Source organism: Myodes glareolus, chromosome 20 (assembly GCF_982192425.1).
Source record: "Myodes glareolus chromosome 20, mMyoGla1.1, whole genome shotgun sequence".
Lineage (NCBI taxonomy): Eukaryota > Metazoa > Chordata > Mammalia > Rodentia > Cricetidae > Myodes > Myodes glareolus.
The window spans coordinates 54,632,580-54,652,643 of record NC_142045.1 but is presented as its reverse complement, the minus strand read 5'-3'; the positions used below and the strand labels follow the sequence as shown (position 1 = coordinate 54,652,643).

The 20,064-nt window shown below is 45.5% G+C and overlaps 1 protein-coding gene across 7 annotated transcripts in view; it reads left to right on the top strand.

Moving 5' to 3' along the window:
* Tnik (TRAF2 and NCK interacting kinase) overlaps positions 1 to 20,064 on the top strand; it is a 401,320-nt gene that overhangs the window by 323,604 nt on the left and 57,652 nt on the right. For 4 of the 7 annotated variants that reach the window (XM_048452643.3, XM_085682321.2, XM_048452642.3 and 1 more), the window contains exons 13-18: positions 2,472 to 2,582; positions 3,336 to 3,422; positions 4,485 to 4,673; positions 11,558 to 11,722; positions 14,550 to 14,789; positions 16,895 to 17,001. In XM_048452643.3, the coding sequence (XP_048308600.1) occupies positions 2,472 to 2,582; positions 3,336 to 3,422; positions 4,485 to 4,673; positions 11,558 to 11,722; positions 14,550 to 14,789; positions 16,895 to 17,001 (899 nt within the window). The remainder of the gene's footprint in view (positions 1 to 2,471; positions 2,583 to 3,335; positions 3,423 to 4,484; positions 4,674 to 11,557; positions 11,723 to 14,549; positions 14,790 to 16,894; positions 17,002 to 20,064) is intronic. The other 3 variants (XM_048452645.3, XM_048452644.3, XM_085682322.2) reach the window with 1 other exon arrangement.

Genomic DNA, 20,064 nt, shown 5'->3' with positions numbered 1-20,064 from the left:
TGTGTGTGACCAGTGGCTGATCTGAGTGAGATCATTATTAATTATTAGCCACTTTTGAGTGTCTTTCTCAGAAGCTGCAGAATACTTCGGAAGCCCTGCCTTCTTCGGTTGCAATCAATTCTGTGTGTACCTTTGTGTGGGAACCCGAGTGGCACATAATTACAAAACAGTATTGATTTCTGGCAGACAGACTGAAAACGGACAAACGTTCTACATAAAATTCAGCTAAAACTTCTAAAGGCTTGGTTATTTTTTTCCTCAAGAAAGAAACCAATAAGAGTAACAAGCTGGAAATGTTAGCTGAATGAGGGCTATTTACTGCCAGAAGACTGATCAGTGCCCTCATTATCTTATTATTCAGGCTGGTGTAATTCACATCCGTCGAGTGTCGGAAATACCTCTGCTTGGGGTCTGCCATCCAAATTATTCACTCAGCTCTAAGGACAATGTTTACCTCTTGCGTTCCTCTGAATTATTTTTTTTCTGTGAAATGAATAATTGCTTGTCTGGGAACAACACACCCCTTCTTTTTTCCTTCGCCTCTTCGTTACACTGTATGGGATGCTCCATAGCCCAGAGCTCTATCCCCTCTCACGTTCAAGAACCTCTCTGTTTCACGTTGGTCTGCTGACAATTCCTAAGTCATTGAAGAGTGAACAAAAATCTGGAACCTTTCTTCCTTTGTGCGACTCCTCCTTCCTTGGTAGTAAGGATGCATGGTGGTACCCAGCCTGCCTTTGTGACGTCACCGGTGCCCTCTTGACTCATGCCTAGATCTGTAGGAAGGCCTCGCCCTGCTTTTGTTAGTGTCTAATAGTTGTTGGGAGCCTTTTGTAAGTGCAAGTTTCACTTTCAAAATGTCGCATCATTTGGCTACACAAAGCCCTCCAGGGGCTCCTCATCACACACAGTGCAAGCTGGCTATGTGTTTTCAAGTGAGGAAATGACAGATACCGAGTCTCACAGGGCAGCTTCTTTCCTAAGGTTCTGAGGCCACTGATACACAGCATACCCTGATATGCTGGAAGATCGTAGCTAAAACTAGGGCAACAAGGCTTTCCCCCAGGTTTCTTGGTGCTTTGAGGGCCTGCGGCAGACAGCTGTGGAGGAATGGCTTTCCCTGGTTTTGCAGAACTGACTTGTCAACAGAATGGGGGCTGTTCCCTCTGGAACATCTCATCCCTCCTTGCCATGCGATGAAGCGCTGTGAGAACATTGCAGGGAGTTAGTGGTACCTGGTCTGTTTTCTTAGAACCTCCTAACCGCGGAAAAAGAGATCCAAGCTCGCACAGTCTGGCACAAAAGACCCACAGCTGTTCCCAAAATAGGTGCTTCCAGGAGTACTGGAGAGCAGTACTTTACATGTACTGGAGAGCATTGTTTTACATGTGATACTGTGCATTGCAAGATGCTTGTTGTATCTGTCCCTAGTGCTAAATGCCAGTCGTGCGGCTCAGTTATTAGCACAGTCACCAAAGCCATTCCCATGCCCAAACAGTTTCTAGTCTTCTGGAAGTGGGGAATGACATCATCCCTACCTCAGAAGCACCAGCTCCTGAGCTTAGTTCTCAGCTCTTCCAAATCCTCTCCTTTTCTGAAAGTGGAATGAGTCATGTTAATTTGGGGTTGTCTCCCACATTTTCTGTCTCTCCATCTACAAAATAGTTGAGCATAGGTCCTGGAGCATATGACTGGCATTGGGGTCAAGCTCTGCTTCTTCCTGGGACAAACCTTAAACAGTAACATGACTTTGAACAAAGCACTCTTCCCTTGGCACAGTATTTGCATTAAACTGGTGATAACAGCATCTACCTCAAAAGACATTTTGAAGATGAAACGAGATAGACACTTACCGTGTGGATTGTACCACTCACTCTTGGATGGGGCAGTCGTAAGAGATGAGGTGATGACATGACATGACATGAGGTCATGGTGGTGTTCCCTTAGCACAGGGTTTTACCTGAGCAAGAGGTGACGTCTGCGTTTACACGTGAGTCCTCCAGCAAACAGAAGCATTCCAGTGTGAGCCACAGGGATGTGGTCTAGGTGGGAGTCTGTGAGTTCTGTGGACTCAGTATGTGGCCTGGAATATCCACTCCATTTATTTTAGCCTTGTATCTCCGAAATCTTTGCATGACCTGATAGTGGAATGATTGAAGGACGTAATGCAATGGGTTTCTGGAGTCTGACAGATCAAAAACGGCTGGTCTTTTGTAGCCTGTTTTGACAATCCCAAATGGCCACAGAAAGAGCACTTTCCTGGCAAATGACAACATGGTCTACATAACCCCAAATCTCTTGATATCGCCCCTCCTTGTCCATGTGTCCCCCAGTAGCCCGAGAGGAAAAGTCTTGGAGCATTTGGGCATCTGTCCTTGAGAGCTATTGACAGCTCATGTCTGTCGGGGGCAGATCTCATGCTAATGTCATCAGTACCCACTGCTAACATGGTGTCTGCTTGTCACCCACAGCAACAGAGGCGAGAGAAGGAGCTCCGGAAGCAGCAGGAGCGGGAACAGCGCCGACACTATGAAGAGCAGATGCGCAGGGAGGAGGAGAGGAGGCGCGCGGAACATGAGCAGGTACTGGGAGGGGGAAGCCGGGGGAAGCCCACCCACAATGTGCCCCCTGGGAACCACAGCACCAGGGAGCTCTCTGGGGCATAGGACTTAGTCTCCAAGGGCTGTTCTACTGTGGTTTTGCTTTTTCTCAAGCAATAGTTCTTACCTGTTCACGCAGACAAGTGCACAGCTTGACAGTGGCCATGCTTCCTACCTAAGCCAGGGCCTCCCCTGACACCCCTAGAACTTCTGACTTCCCTGCACGGAAACAAGTTGCCACTCTACCATCATTGAAGATGAACTATGTTACTCAGTTTGTTTCTGCTCTCCAACTCCTGGTAGTGGCTTCTCTAATTGATAAAATCCCAGCCTGAGTCTGCAAGCTGTGGGATGGATCTGTTATACAGACCGAGCATGCTAACCTTGCACCTGTATTCTGTGCCTGCTGCTGGCACAGAGCCTCAGAACTTTATAGCATTGTTAATTCCAAGGAGTCTGGAAGAAAAGTGCCTAATAACAAGCTTTAACATAGAGACAGGGAAATGCCGAGCCCTCTCAGTCAGCTGCTGCTGACACGGGGACTGTGCTTCTGACTGCATTGAAAGGCTTGCTTTGCTATGGCCTTCTCTTCCTGTGCGGTGAGGTGCTGGGTACGCTTCCCCTTCCCTTCTCCTGCATTTCCCTTGGAAGCTCCTGTTACCTATGCAATTACTGGTTCTTTCTCTCTCTTTTCCTCTTTCCGTTCTGCCCCATTCTCTGCTGCTGCCTCTCCAGGAGTACATCAGGCGTCAGTTAGAGGAGGAGCAGAGACAGTTAGAGATCTTACAGCAGCAGCTACTGCATGAACAAGCTCTACTTCTGGTAATGGGAAAGTCACACACCAGCAGACCCGCCTGGTGTTTGCCCTGAGTGCGTGTATGCTCGCGTGCGTGTGTGAGTGTGTGCGTGTCTGCATATATATGTCTTTGTGTTTCCTTCTCTTAACATGCCGATTAAAAATATGAAGTCTTTCCGTCCAACCTCCTAGACCTCAGAATCTCACAGAGGCCTCATAAAATTTCCTGACCCAGTTTGTTCAGTCCTCAACACTTTAGCACACTTTATTAACTCCCTCCACTTGTGGAACGTTAGCATGAACCCAGCCTTATTATAAGTTCAAACTGCATTCAAGACCCACCGTGTTTATTGCCGTGTAATTGTGAAAGCCATTTGCAGCACTCTGGAATACAATCACAGCAAATGAACCTCAGCCCGCAGTGCCTGCTCAGCCCTGCACTCATGTGTCATTCGCAGGCTGTTAGTCCTGCCCTTAGAATGGGAACAGTTTGTTTCCTGCTCAAGCCGCATCCACTGGAAGAACTTTTATTACTGTTGCTATATGGCTCTCCAAATGGGCTTCTTGGTGTACCTCTTTTTTATTTTTTCAGTGGCATTCTGCTATCTTTTTAACCTTAACCATAAGCTTGGTTTTATTTAAAGGATGGCGATCTCTGATTGTTTATTTGATTGTTTGGTTATTTATTTGGCTGTTAGACTGTTTGGCTATTTGGTTGTATACTCTACCACATATCTGTAAATGACCGAATTACCAAATCCAGAAGTGAATGACTCCTTCTAGGGATGACAGTCTGACTACCCTGCCTCTGTGTTGCAATTCTCCAGCGACATGTCACTTCCCAAGTGGTGCTCTGTAGGCACTGCTATTAAAGCATCATGGCATGCCATACGTCATGTTTGTATTGACACATTCTGTGTGGACACTAACATGAGGCCTGGGGTTATCTGCGGGTACTTTGTATCCTTCTTGGAATTCTGTTTGTCTCCCGTTTCCCGTTGTCTCCACTGCATGCTTTGCTGATGCTCAGCGTGGCAATGTGGTTGCATGTGGTCACGTACCCTCTTTGCTCTTCCTGCTCTGGGTAGGAATACAAGCGCAAACAGCTGGAAGAGCAGAGGCAAGCGGAAAGACTTCAGAGGCAGCTAAAGCAAGAGCGGGACTACCTGGTTTCCCTCCAGCATCAGCGGCAGGAGCAGAGGCCCCTGGAGAAGAAGCCACTGTACCATTACAAGGAGGGCATGAGTCCCAGTGAGAAGCCAGCCTGGGCCAAAGAGGTAAGAGAGGGAGAGTTGCTGTGTCCGTTGGTCCAGTTCCCCACTGAGAGCCCATTCACTGGGAGCCCAGATCCCATTAGTGCTGTGCAGTTGGAAGACAACCCGTCATAAGAGGCACACCTCACTTCTGGAGGAGCCATGATGTCACTGCAGAGAAATGGTGATGTGTCTGGTGCTGCTCATGGTATTTTTCCTGTGCACCTTCTCGAGTAAAGTGAATTTTTGTAGGGAAAAAGCATCAAAAATTAGTTTTCCTTATACAATCAATTCTATTTAGAGGTGCTAGGGACATGGCCTTTTTGGTAAAGTGCTCGCCTCGTAAGCACAAGGACTTGAGTGCAACCTCCCATATCCATAGAAAAAAACCAGACATGGTGGAGAATGCTTATAATCCCGGAAATGAGGAGGTGGAGTCAAGAGGATATCTGGTACCCAATTCCAGCCTGTCCTGATGCTGGGACCCATTGAAAGACTATCTCATAAAGCAAGGCAGTGGGAAGTGATAACCAAGACTGGCCTTTGGCTTCCACACACATGCATGTGCACACGCACATGCATACACACACACACACACACACACACACACACACTTGGATTCACACGTGCACATCCTCCTCGCACCACGCTCACACAGGGCATCCCGTTGGCTATGTAGCATGAGGACGATTGTGGGGGGAATATGATGCACGTCTTGCAGGGGGCGGAAGGGTCATGTCCTGCCCATAGCCAACTGCTCACCCTGCCTAGTTCACTGTGGTCTCAGAGGTGCGCAATGGGTCACACACTTGTGGCTACATCCAAAGTAATAGTCCTTCATTTTCTCAACCCACAGACTAAAGTAGGATTTTAGGAGTGTGGTCTTGTGAAGCACTGGTTATAAAATATAACTTAAAACTGTTGGTTTGAAGAAAAATAAAGAGATTATAACCAAACTGGTAAAGCAAAAATCAGTACCCAGACAAGACTGACCCCCACACACACATGAGGTACATCAGGCTCCAGAGCTGTCGGTGGGACACACAGTGACTTCCTTGTATTCTTGTGATCATATCTAATCACTTAAAGGGGTGCTTATGGTTGTTTCTTATTTCTCAACAGCTTCTTTAGGTATTTATATCTAGGCTGTTTTTAAAAAATTACCAGAACCAGACCCACAATTCTATTTTTATTTTCTTTTTCTATCTTATCTCACTAGGTATAGGGAATACTAGAAATGATGTCCTAATCATGATAGTAAATGAGAGATAGCAATCAAAGAATAATATTTTCTGTAACGTGTTACTACTTTATATATTGTTTGAATCCTTTTCAATTGACATTTACTATTACAGGGAAATAACTTTTCAAATGTTCAAGAACTAAGTCTATAGAGCAAATCACTTTGATTGGCATAAAGAGCATGCATGTTCAATCACTTTCTGTTACAGTCTATAACATGACCTGTAGTGACCTTTGCCGACCTAGATCAATAATTCAGGTTTGTGCCTCTGCTCCCGGATAGAGCACTGACCCTGCTGTTAGTTCCTTCTTTCACTGCTGTGACAGGATCCCCAGCAAGGGCAGCTAAAGGAGGGGTTTACTGTGACTCACAGCTCCAAGAGATGCAGTCCATCATGGCAGAGAAGGCAAGGCAGTAGGAGCAAGAGGCAGCTGGTCACCTTGTGTTAGCACTGAGGAAGCAGACAGTGGAATGCCTGTGTTCAGATCACATGTTCTTTTCATTCAGTCTGGAACTCCAGCCCTCAGCACGGTGCCACACACATGCAGGGTTCATCTTCCCACCCCAGATACTCAGATCTAGGTAATCCCTCTCAGGGATGTTTAGAGAGTTGTTTCCATGATGATTTAAAATCCCACTAAGTTGCCAGCGGAGTTAAGGCTTCAGAACCCCCTAATAACCCATACCACTCTGCATCAGCGGAACCTCTGTGCTGCCAAGCAATAGGCTTCCTGGCTGTCTTGCTCCACTGCTGAGCCATTTCTTAGCCATGCTGGGTTAAAATCCTCAACTCCTGCCCATGTAATTGTTCAGAAACCAGTGTGCTGCCCTCCACAGGGCTACTGCCATTATAGTCCACAACAAGGACCAAGTGACCACAACTCCCAGCTTTCAGTGTTCCTCGCTCCTAGCATAAGCTTAGGAAAGGGACACCTGCAGATCACAAACCTCCGTGCCAAGCATCCTTAAATTCCTTCTTTTATAGGCAGCTCCCCATGTTAGAACACACCCAGAAAGAGGAGGGTGTGCTGTGGTTTCCGCCTCTTTCCATCAACTTCTAGCAAGCTCTGATTTGAGCTTGTCTGCCTTGACTTCATTGTTTTCTGCTGTGTGTTGTCGCCATCATTAAGTTCCCTGGCCTGTCCTCTCTATTGATAATTAGTTCACAGTTTCTGGGCTCTCAGAAGCTCTCCTGGCAGCAAATCTCTACTGATACCATTAGAGCAGTATTGTGGACCTTCTGCCTCCCCTGTTTCCTGCCCAGGCTCCTATCAGTAAAAGAATAAACAAACAAACAAACAAATAAATGAATGAATAAACAAACAAACAAATAGAACAACTGGACACATAAACAACACCACTGTGCCATCAAGCAGTCCAGATGTGAGGGTCTCTGGTCACCACAAATTTGAGCCACATCTAGTAGGTGACATCATTCGAGATACCAGGCTTCCCAGCCACCATTGTTCTTCCTTGGGACTTAATACAGCTCTAAACATGTGTGGGGATATTCTTTTAACAATTTCATGTTCAGCCTTTTCTTATTGTGTGGTTAACATAATCTGGCCTCTAAATGACCATCAATCTATCTCCAAGACCATATCATTCCTTTTTATATTAATCCTCTGTCCAACTTCATTCCAAATTGACAAGTTTTCTTCAGTAATGTGACGCAATGCTTCAGCCTCTGGTGTGTGTGTGTGTGTGTGTGTGTGTGTGTGTGTGTGTGTGTGTGTGTGTGGCGTAGTTCAGATGCATGCACCAATACATGCATGTGTAAACACCAGAGGAAAAATATGAGTTATTCCTTAAGACAGGCTCTCTCGCTGAAGTTAGAGCTAGGCAGGCAGTTAGCAAGCCTGTGGCTTTGATTTTCAGATTTCAGCCAGAAAGGAATGTGAATGTCTGCATTGAAAGGCTGCTGAGGCAAGCTCACTCTTTTCAAATTCCCTCACTCTTTCTTAATTTCAAAGGAAATCAGAATAGCCCTGCGAAAGTGTTAGTATGATGTCGTGTCTATCCATCTGCAGAACTTGAACATTTTTCTCATCTTTCAGATGATAGAAATTTCTTTGGCTTTCTCATGTGCACTAAAATGGCATCAGGTGGTCTGAGTCACCCGTTACCACTCCAAATGGTATTTTAACTTGCAGCAGTGTGCAGCAGGATGTTCTGTTTGCATGATCATTGCATGGAATAATCTTTTAACTCTCTTAGCACTGAATCATGTCTTCTCTTTGCAATGCATGCTGGTCACTGCTGTATATGCCAGGTCAGTTGACATGGGCGTGTCTAGGGATCACCTGTCTCCACCTCCCATAGGGCCACAAAAGCACTGGGATTACAGATGTGCACCACAGAGACACCACATCTGGATTTACTGAGATTTTGGGGGATCTGAAATCAGGTCATTATGCTTGTGCAAAAAGCACTTTATTCACAGAGCCGTACACCCACCCTGCTGATACCCCTGGTTTTTCCCATCTCCCTGGTGGCAGGAGGCTGGAGCAAATCCTCTAACACTACACCTCTCCTCAGGCAGGTGGAAGCAGGTCTGGACTGTGCCCACCTTAGCTGTGTTTAGCTTTGATATGGGAAAGAGCCACTTTGGGGTTTTGTTTTTTTTTTTTGTTACTGTTGTTTATTTGTCTTTTCTGGGACAGGGTTTCTCTATATAGCCCTGGGTGTCCTGAGACTAGCTCTGTAGACCAGGCTGGCCTCGAATTCACAGAGATTCATTTGTCTCTGCCTCCCAAGTACTGAGATTAAACGCGTGTACCACCACTACCCACCTAAGCTGTTTTCTTTTCTTCTCACATTACTGTCTTCTGTTCAGTTGGTAGACATAAATTGTCGTCAGTCAGGACAGACCTTTGCCTGGCTTCTGAAAAACTCTTCTTCTAAGAACACTCAACCTTCTCTCTGGAAAATGCTATTTCCAATGTCTGGTTTGGTGTCTTTCCTCCAGTAATTAAGGGGAAATTTTGGTGCTAAGCACGTCTGTGTTCCAACCTTCCTTACTGCTTTAAGGCAAGATTTTCTAGTGACAAAAAATAGAGTAAGGGCCAGCAAGATAGCTCAGCAACGAAAGAGGCTGACTTCCAAGCCTGGTAACCTGAGTTCAATCCCTGGAGCCCACATGGCAGAAGGCGAGAACTAACGCCCAGAGATTGTTTTCTGACCTCTGACATGTTGTGGCACACACACACACACACACACATACACACACACACACACACACACACACACACACACACACACACAGTGAATATAAAAATCTTTTGAATGCCCTAATACTACAACCTTCTCATGGCTTTACCATTTTATTGTCCAATCTCCTCCTTATAAAATTCAGCACATTGACCCATGTTGACATTATTGGCTTGGAATTAACAACTGGTTATTTATTTATTTCATATGATATGGACTATGGCAGATTAAGACATACAAAGGTAGGTGCTAATGCATGAACTGATTGAAAGCATTGAAATTATGTCCAGCAGTTGCTTAGTAACCTCTCCACACAACTAATCAGGCACACAAGCTCCCTGTGAAATCGGCACTCACTTTTTGCCCTGTATCCAACAGCTAAAACTAACACCAATAATCATTACAAGTATGCCTCACTCTGAATATAGTTGATTCTGAACATATGGTTATATGCTCATTTCTATACCACAATGCACCCTGAGTTTGGGATATTTGGTGGCCAGAGTGTAGAAATCCAGGTATTCCCCTGAACTGTTTCTACTCTTCAGAGTTCCTGAGCACAAACATTTAGGGAGTGAGGAGATAGGAATTGTAGTGGTCAAAGAATAGCCGCTTTCTTTTCTTGCAAGAAGTCTGGAATGTAGAAGTGGTACTTGGCTTGGCTGTTGCCATCTTCTTGGGGCTTTGAGGTCTTGAAATGATCGCTGGCTTTGCTCTTCTACTCAGTACAATGGCCAAGTAATTATTACTGATATAATGCTTTATGCACTCACAAAGTAAACATTTCCCTGGTTTATATCTCTGGTCTTTTGTGGCTAGTATAATTGGGTGTGTGGTGAATTTCTAGGACTTGACATTTCAAAGCCAAAGTCAAGTGGAGGTCAATCAGACACATCCCACAAAGTCATAGTGGGGGAAGAGATGTTCAAATTACACCGCACTGAGGCAAGAGGGCCATTTCCTAATCTGTGGCTTAATGAAGCATGTTTAAATGTTTGAGGTTAAAACAGACTTATTATGAATGGGAAACAGGCCTGTCTCTAGAAAGATTCAAAATAGGGTAAGGAAGATGAGAATGAATAGGACTTTTGAATTTTGTTTCAAATCAGGCAAAAAAGAAAAGAGAAAAAGAGGAGAAAGAGGGAGGGAGAGAGAGAAGAAAGGGAGAGAAAGGAAGGAAAGAAGGGAGGGAGGGAGGAAGGAAGGAAGAAAAGAATAAAGGAAAAAGGAAAGAAAGGAAAATTTCAACTTTAGCTGGCACATACAGACAGACCTGAATATTGAGTCAATGGAAGGGTGTTAAGGACTCATTCTAATGAGCCAGCAAGGTGAGGAGTTTGGTGTGTGGTGTTGTGTTGCATGCTTGAGAGGCACAAACATTATGTTGACTCTAAAGAAATATAGGAGAGTATAAGATAAACCCAGAACAAAAGTCTAGGCCTTTTGGAGTTGATCAAGGTCTTCCATCTTGATTTTGATGATGGACATTTAACTCTCAAGTCATCCTTGTGATGGTCGATCTGCTGCTATAAATACGGTCTGACTGAGAGTGACTTTTCATCTGCTTAAGAAGAGCCACTTGTTCTCTGAGCTTCTGCTGGGAAGTCCTTGGGCTGAGAAAAACCCTGGAGAAGAGGACTTGATAAGGAAACAAAATGGGTTGTGGGAAGAGAAGGGGCAGGAGTTGGGGAGAGGAGGAAGGACTAGAAGGTGGGCAGCAGGAGCGGAGTCGGAGGGAGTGGGGCATCAGAGTCCTGCTGGGAACAGAAAACATGGGAGGAGCAGTGTATTTGGGGTAACAGGGAGAGACAACTGAAAGGAAAGGGCCCTGAGGAGAAAAAGAAAATGATACAGGAAGTCTGGGTAAGACAGGCATGCCATTAAGTAGCATCCAGACGCCCCCATGCCCATCAGCAGCACGCAGAGAAGCAGGGAGCTCCTGTGTGCCACCTCTCCCTCAGTCCTCATGTGGCTCATGCCCCCGTGTCCTGAGTCAGCCCAGTGCAAGTTTCTATTTTCCTCTAAGCTGTAGCATTGCTGCCCACCATAGTCCCCTTTGATTATCTGCAGTATACACCATTTCCCTGCCTGGTGCCATGGCTTTGTGACTAATCAGTAGGATGGTAGCCCAAGGAGCGCAAGACAACCTCTTAGCAGGCTGTGAATGCCCAGTTAGCTGAACTAAGACAAGCTAATGGGTAGCGTAAGGGCAAGGGCTCAAGTGCCATGCATGTCTTTGTTTACCGGAAGAACTTCCACGAGGAGAAAGTAAAGGGGAAAAGAAAAGGATGGACAGGAGAAAAAGATCTTGCTGCCAAACAAAAATGACAAGTTTGGGCTCTTTGAATTCATCAGAGAGATAAAAATGCCTGCCTGTGTGGGTGATTACAGGAAATCTTACTGGAAAAGGCACCAACTTCTGGTCATTGAGGCTTTCTTTTCCTTTGCTCTCTAGGTAGAAGAACGCTCAAGACTAAATAGACAGAGTTCGCCTGCCATGCCTCACAAGGTCGCCAACAGGATCTCTGACCCCAACCTGCCCCCAAGATCGGAGTCCTTCAGCATCAGTGGGGTTCAGCCTGCTCGGACACCCCCAATGCTCAGACCTGTTGACCCCCAGGTATAATGTCTCTTCTGTTTTAGTGGGCACTTGTACTCAGGAAAGCTTTAAAAGTCTAGAAGATTCTAGCATGGCATTCAGAGGGACAGAAGCCTCTCTGCATTGAGAGGCTCCAGAAGATAAATAGGAGCTAGACCTGTTGACCTTGAGTCAACTTCAAGGTCACTTCTTGGTAAAGTGGCTCCAGTGGAGAACCTTGCAAGTTCTGCAGGGTGGGGACAAGCATTCTTGTAGCTACAAGCAGAAGAATTTAAATTCATATATAGATCTCTCAGGTGGACTATATACATATTCTTATTTCCTTGAAACACGGGTGGAAATCTGAACGGAAGCATTAGAATCGGCTTGGTGAAATAAACATGTGCCCTCTTAGCCTGTGGCTCTCCAGGCATGGCTCCCCCAGGTCAGCAACCTGTAGCACCATGAGCATGAAAACACACACACACGTGTCTGTGTCAGACCTGATGACCAGGGACTCGGGGTCAGGCCTGCCAGGCTGACTCTAAAAGCCTTCCAGGTTGATTCTGGTGCCCTGTAGAGGCTTAGAAGCACTGTGTGAAGACATTTGGTATGGAAAGATTACTTCACTGTTAGAGAAGATGCATTCTGACTATTTCTGCATAGATGAAATTCCAAGTGAAACAGAATGAGGAAATTCCATAAAGGAAAAGGTGATACAGCTTGTTCACACAAGCATTTTAATTCCTTCCCAGCACCCAGCTGCAGTAAGGCTTCTCCAGTGTTTTCAGGTCACCTTTGAAATATGCACTGATGTTTGAACTGGAACTTAAAAGAATAATGATTAAAAAATCAAGGCTTTTTGTATTTTAAGTTGGCAGCAATGAACGAAATTCAAGATTTCTCAGCACCAACCAACTTAATATACCTTCCCCTGATTGTTTTTATCTGTACATAATTATCTCTTGCAGACTTATAAAGGGGATATTTAACAAGGGTTTGCCTTCTTTTTAAAACCTTCAACGTTGACCTTATAATGAACCTTTGCCCTATAAAAGGGGAGCCTTCTGGGGAAGTGTGCCTTCTGAAATAAAGAGGGAAGAAAAGTATAGACTTTCTATGGAAGCATTCTTCGGGTGCTTCAATGTTTAGGGTGCTTGGAATGGTCTGCTCAAGTGAGTTTGGGTTTTGTACTAGATACTTTACTGTGCTTTGTTTTAATGTTATTTAATATATTTAATGGTATTTACATCCACATGAACATTGCAAGGTCTATCCGGCTGAAGCCGAACAGAGCCAAGCACTGAGGATTTTCTTGCTTGTCAGTATAACACTCCAACAGGAATTATAAAAGAGGACTTGGCAGGTCATTGTACACAACCAACAGGAAATCAATGCAGCTTGAATTAGCAGTTTAGTTTAGGAAGCACTCGAGATCCCTTTTTCTTCCGAGTCATGGTTCCTGGACTACAGGCCAGGCCCAGAGATGGACTCAGGCTCCAATAACGAATGCAGTGTACTTGCTGCGGTAGGGTAGGCTTCAGGAGTCACAGAACACAGTGGTACAGGTAGTGGTGAAGGGCTCCCTTGTGGCCTGGATTTGGGTGATTTTTCTTAAGAGGCCAAATGAAAATCCCAGAAGCCATCCCTGCATGGACCAAAGCACTGCGTGCCTAACTATTGAAATAACTCCTCAAGAAACATCCTGGCATCAGGGGATGGTGTATATTATCAGCAGTGTTAGCCAGTCCTGCAGGACCTGAGATGGGCCATTCCACAAAGGACTTGCCATACAAGGACCCAAGTCCAGGCCCTGGAACACACATAAAAATTCAGGCATGGTAGTGCATGCTTGTAAACCTAACACTGGAGAAGTGGGTGCAGAGAACCCTTGAGGTTTGTTGGCCAGCAACTTGGTCAAATTGGCAATTCCAAGCCAGCGAGAAACCCTGTTTTAAACAAAGTGACGGCCATGTGTGACACAAGCCTTAATCCCAGCACCCAGAAGACAGAGGCAGGTCGATTTCTGTACATTGTTAAAGGCCAGACTTGACTACACTGAGTTCCCGGCCAGCCTGACCTACACAGAGAGACCCTGTCTCAAGAAAGAGAGGGAGATGGAGGGAGGGAGAGAGTCAGAGAGTCAGACTATAAACCAGGTAAACATTCTGAAGTTGACCTCCAGCCTCTAAACATACATGTGCACCTGCATACAAGCACACACGCACACACAGGGCACGGGGAGAAACACATAAGGAAGAAAGAGTACACTATAAAGGTCAGATGCATGGGCTCTGAGGAGTGGAACACTGGCCTTCAGCTCAGTGGTGAAATCTACTTAATCTCTTTCCACCTGGGACTGCTCAAGTCTGAAAGGAGACCGGCTGTGTCTACCCCAGGGTGGACTCAGTGAGCTCCGGAGAGGAAAGCCGTTTAGAGCGTTTCCTCTTCCACAGAACACTGTGTCTAAAGTCAAAGCTAAGGACTTTACAAGAGGGAGCATGGGATAGCTGATAAAACAGCTTTGCCGCTGTCCAAGGAATGTTGACTAAAGGTAATTATTGTCACTACCACCACACTGTTCCTTGACTTACCAGCAGTTCCAGCGAAAACACCAAGCCTGTTGCCAGAATCCCTGATTAAGCCCTCCGTGTTTTCTAAACTGAAGATTCTGAAGGCCGTAAGAAGCATGTGTGCAGCCTTGACTAGCAGGAGGGTCTCGGCCTGTGCGGCTCATCCCACGTGCAGTTATGGCTAACTGAAAACCACCCTGCCACTAGCTCTGAGGAATTCAATTCCTGCATGCAGAACTTCTTGTCTCTTCAACCTATGAGCTTCTAATAATGCTGGCCTTGTGCTGTCTGCTTAGATCCCACAGCTGGTAGCTGTAAAATCCCAGGGACCTGCCTTGACCGTCTCCCAGTCAGTGCACGAGCAACCCACAAAGGGCCTGTCTGGGTTCCAGGAGGCTCTGAATGTGACCTCTCACAGGGTTGAGATGCCACGCCAGAACTCAGATCCCACCTCAGAAAACCCTCCTCTCCCGACTCGCATTGAGAAGTTCGACCGAAGCTCTTGGTTACGACAGGAAGAAGATATTCCACCAAAGGTAACGTCAGTGCTGCGGAGACACAGTGTGTCTGTGTCCTCCATGCTGAATGTGTCTAGCACCCACCACTATTCCATCCCTTACACAGTTTGGAGAACACGATTGTGCCTAGGCCATTCCCTCCTCATAGCTGCCATTGCCCCTTCTCTAAGCTAAGTCTTAGGCAATCATTTCTGATCTTTGTTTTCCCACAGGGGCAGAGACTCAGTATGAGTGACAGGGAAGTGAAGTGTGTGTCTTCACATAGAACTGGATCTCTCAACCCCAAACACTCTAGACCATTTTGCTGTTCCTGTTAGAAGATAGACTAGTGGATATTTTCAAGGATTATTGCATCTATAGCTAAACAAACCTAAGAAACAAAAGAAAATTCACTTACTCTTATATTTAACAGCACAAAACTCAACCAGATTTTGAAGGTTCAGGAAATGGTCTGGGTCCTGTAGAGAGGAGACTCGGTCAGTATAGTGCTTGTCATACAGGCATTGAACCTGAATTCAGGACCTCAGCACTCACATAAAAGTCAGACATGGTGGCATATGTCTTTAACTCTAGTCTTGAGGAGGTGGAGACAAGAAGACCTATTGCCAGAAAGTCTGAAAATTGGTGATCTCCAGGTTCAATGAGACACTCTGTCATACACACACACACACACACACACAGAGAGAGAGAGAGAGAGAGAGAGAGAGAGAGAGAGAGAGAGAAACAGGCAGAGACAGAGAGACAGGCAGAGGCGCAGCCACCCAACATTGACCCTCAGCTCCACAGGCATACATACACAGGGCTGTCACACTCACGTGCACACATATGAAAACACATACATACAAATGTCTTTGGGCTTTTCAGTTGACTCCACGTAAGGAATGCTCCCTTATAAATGAATTATAACAAAACACTTTTTTCAAAATAGGATGACACTTACATTGAAAGTCATCTTTTGCACTAATATTTGTGTGTTTCTTGCAAAAAAAAATGAACTCCCGTTGCATAATACCTGAGCGCACAAGCAGGTGTCTGCATGCTTTGCGAGAGAAGCCACCTTTGAACTCTACTCTGCATGTTTCCGGCTGAGCTAGTAATACATACTTGTGCTAACTTCTCACCTGTATTATCCTTACTTTTGAAGACCCTTCTAGCATTTTTAATATTAATTCTGTTTTATAAATAGCATTTACTAATTAACCACCAAAACACAATGTTTGAGGGGTGGGGTTGTATTTAACAGTAGTAACTCGCTTAGGAAGTATAACAGTCCATGTTTTCACGTTATAAGAGTGATAAGAGCTGCAGATATCGCCTAGTGGTCAGAGCACTTCTGCTCTTGAGAGAACACTGGGTCATTCCCCAACACCCACACTGGGTGCCTCACAAGTACCTGGAACCCCGGTTCTAGGAGATCTGATGCCTTCTCCCAGCTTCGCGGGCACCCAGCACAAACGTGTGATTCATGCATGCAGGGAGTCACACACACACAAATATTAAAAAGTAAGTAATAAAGACATAGCTTCTCCAGGCTCCCCAGCATGTGATTTATTGTCAAGGTCTAGACTGGCACCCTAGTTCTTCACTAGAGTTCATAATCTATTTGTTCATTGCGGTGTGAGCTAAAGTGAAATGTGGAGTTGGTCCCCTCTGCAGCTCCCACCTACTGCGTCCACAGGAGTAAGGGCGCTCACTGCACAGAGATCTCCTCACCTACTGCACAGAGATCTCCACCTACTGCACAGAGATCTCCCCACCTACTGTGTCCACAGGAGTAAAGGTGCTCACTGCACAAAGATCTCCCCTAGCTACCACTTGTTCAAACAAGAGAAGGTAGTTTCTTATAGCTCAGTAAGTCAAGGTCATTAGTGCGCCCTCTTCTGTTTTAAAATTAAAATGACCGTAATAGCTGTGGATCAGCCCTCCTTAACCCTTGGCAGCAGTTAACCCTTGGCAGTCCTTTGGCTCTGTTTTGGAGTTAGCCGTTTCACTGAAGGGTGGCAGATAGTTCTTCCTAAAGGAGGCACCTTCTGCAACTGATAGCCAGTCTTCCAGACTCCTCAGACAGTAGCCTACCTGCATTGTATTATGGGAAATAATTCTCAATTCTGCTTTTCTTCCAGGTGCCTCAAAGAACAACTTCTATATCCCCAGCATTAGCCAGGAAGAATTCCCCTGGGAATGGCAGTGCTCTGGGCCCCAGACTTGGATCTCAACCTATCAGAGCAAGGTAAGAGGAGAAAGGTCACCATGATTCTCCAAGATACCTGCTTTCCCAAAGAATGTCTCTGATCATTTCTTCATTCCTGAAGCATGTGCACTTGTCAACTGGACTATCAGCTTTTATGGCCTTTTATAACTTCACTATGAGGTTTTTAAAATCTGGGCACAAACTTAGAAATACAGATGTGGTTGCAGCATTGCAAACCTTTGCTTCGGAGAGCAGTTGTGGAGCCGGAAGAAGGAAATCAGAGTTGAATTGTAGTGCCAGGTCAGGAAATGTGCCCCAAGCACCACTGAACACAACAAAGCTCTTACCTAGGAAACAGTCAGCGACTCCAGAAACTCTGTAGCTTGTCCCTGACAGACCAGCTCTGATCAGGAGGTCACCCATGGCATTATGCAGGGTCTCGGAAACACAGTTATGCTTCCTTCATTTACTCTCTGTCCTTCCAGGAGTTTCTATCCAATGTGTATTCCTATAATCAGGAAGTTGCATCCAGCTTCTGCTGGTTGATGCAGCTGTCTCAAGGGCTGCTGGGAAGTAAACTGTGTCTGCACGGTATCTGGGCAGACTGAATGTGCAACAGATGCTGTTTGTTTCTGTCGTTCACCAAGTTTCCCTCGGATCTGTCATGATGAATGCCTCCGTTTTTAGGATCCACTGAAATAGCCAGTGGCCTCTGCTGAGGCTATAAAAAGGATTCACTAGGACAGACTGTTTTCTTCTTCACTGTGTTCATGATGAGAGAAAGACCATGAAGAGGGAAGGGGGAGAAAGGAAGAGGATAGGGGACACTCATGGTTTTGTTTGTATACAGAATACTTTTGATCTTAACTCTTCCCTTGAAAGGCCTTAGGAAGGGACCGTTCCCAAAAGGAGGAAGCAATGGACTTAGAATCTCTTTGGGGGAAAGATTGCAACATCATTCTAAGTGGAACTGAAAATTGTAGGAGTCTATGAATCCCTTGTTCTGCAGCTAGTCCGATCTCTGCCTAGCTGGTGTAGCTAAGAAACCTAAGTTAACTGAAAGCTGTGGCCAGGGGACAGAGGCATGATAGCACTGGGCACCGGCTGGGCTTTATCAGTCCCTGTCTTCCAGTCACCAGTGCGTCCTGATCTTTCGATCCCTGTCCTAGGGGCTGTTTCCATGGGGATGATGCTTGGAATCTGGATGCTTAGATGAAGCATCATCCCAACTTTAAGTACTTCTCTTCTGTCAACCAAAAGAAGGACCGGCTATTACAGTCAAGTAAGAAGCAGCTTTTTAATTCCTCAGAAATGTTTTTAACAACATTTCAGGCCCAAGATAATGGGTATTTGAGGGTCAGTAACCTATAAATGGTAAGGGTTTCCTTTGGGATACTTAAATACTGTATTTGTGCAAAGAATGTAAACTCTATGAGAGATGACGACCAGTGTCTGCCCACTGACAGCGGAGTGACCTAAGAGTTTGCAGTTATCCACCTACAGTGCACATCCAAAGATGTGGGGTGATACGGTGGAGACTCCCCATCTCTTCATGTATGACAATCCGCAGAACACTCTTGCTTTTGCCAGCATTCATCTTCACATGACCGAATGTGACTCACTGGGTGAGATGGCTCTTAGAAGTGGTTAAAGGCAATTGCTGCATAAGTCTGGCAATTTGAGTTTTATCTTCAGAACCCATATAAAATTAGGAGAGAACCCCACAAAGCTATCCTCTGACCCCACAAGTCTTCCTTGGTATATGGAGACATCAGTGTCCAGTGTTCTTCTCAATGGCCCTCCATCCTGTTTTTTGAGGCAGGGTTTCTCACTGCTGTAGCTAGGACAGCTAAAGATGCTCCCATCTCTGCATGCCCAGTCGTGGGATTCCAGATGGTGCTACTGCACTTTCTAGGAGGCTATGAGGCTCCAAATTCAGATCTTTGTGTTTGCGTCGTAAGCGCTTCACTGACTGAACCATCTGGTGGGATGCCCTGCCCCTCCGTACTGCTGCTGGGAAGGAAACAACCCTAACTTGACTGGACCTAAGTGACAGTGAACTTTCTCACAGTTCTGCAAGTGAACTAAAGTTCTGCAAGTGAACTTCTCACAGTTCTGCAAGTGAACTAAAAAGTTCTATGATCTGAGCTCACTCACGCAACTTCCCTGAGCTTCCCAATCAGCTGCATCTCACTCCTCAAGCTCTTCCCTCTGGGCATGTTCAGTTTTGTCCATCTAAGATCAGAATTTCAAAGGTGAAGACATAAATGCGCAGGGTTTTGGAAGCATTTTCTTGAGTCATCCTCCTTGCATTATAGTGGGTTGCATGGCTAGGCCCTGGGCCTGGAAAGGAACTTCACGGGGTCACCAACACTGGGACTCATGCCTCCTCCCCAACTCCCCATGGTTCTTCTGCTTCTGGTCAACAGACGATCATTCATCAAGCGATTTGTCTGCTTTCTCGTGCTTCTAAGCTGTGTTTCCTACACCCAGTCAACAGTTCTTTAATTTCTTCACCACCTTTTTAGTGACTCTTAAGAGAAACTAGAAAACCAGCAAAGTTAGAGTAGATTTCGGTGAAAATTGCAGAGCTTAGTAGAGAACAGATTCAATACATTTTGTGTTTTTTGTTATTTCATTTGCTAAATATATGATACGATATATGATAATGGCATAGTCCAAGACTATATGTGGCTTGGGCCCAATTGTTGCCAATGGCCAGAGACTGACTCCAGCACCCATGAGTCTAAATGTACCTCAATTTCTTCAGGCTACACATACCTTTGGGGATAAATTAAGTCTTGCCACTCTTACCTTGCTTTGGAGTCAGTATGTAAATGAACTTGGTTAAAGAAAGGATAAATTTGATACCTAGAACCCATGTAAAATGTCAGGTATGGTGATGTACTTAAAATCCCAACAGTAGACAGTAGAGATGGGGGATCCCCAGGGTTCATTGGCCATCCGTTCTAGCCAATTATGGTGAGCTCCTGGCCAATGAAGACTCCTGAGCAACACCTATGGCTGTACTCTGACTTCTATAAGCACACACATACATTCACCCACATGCACAATTCTATAAACATATACTCATGCATTATT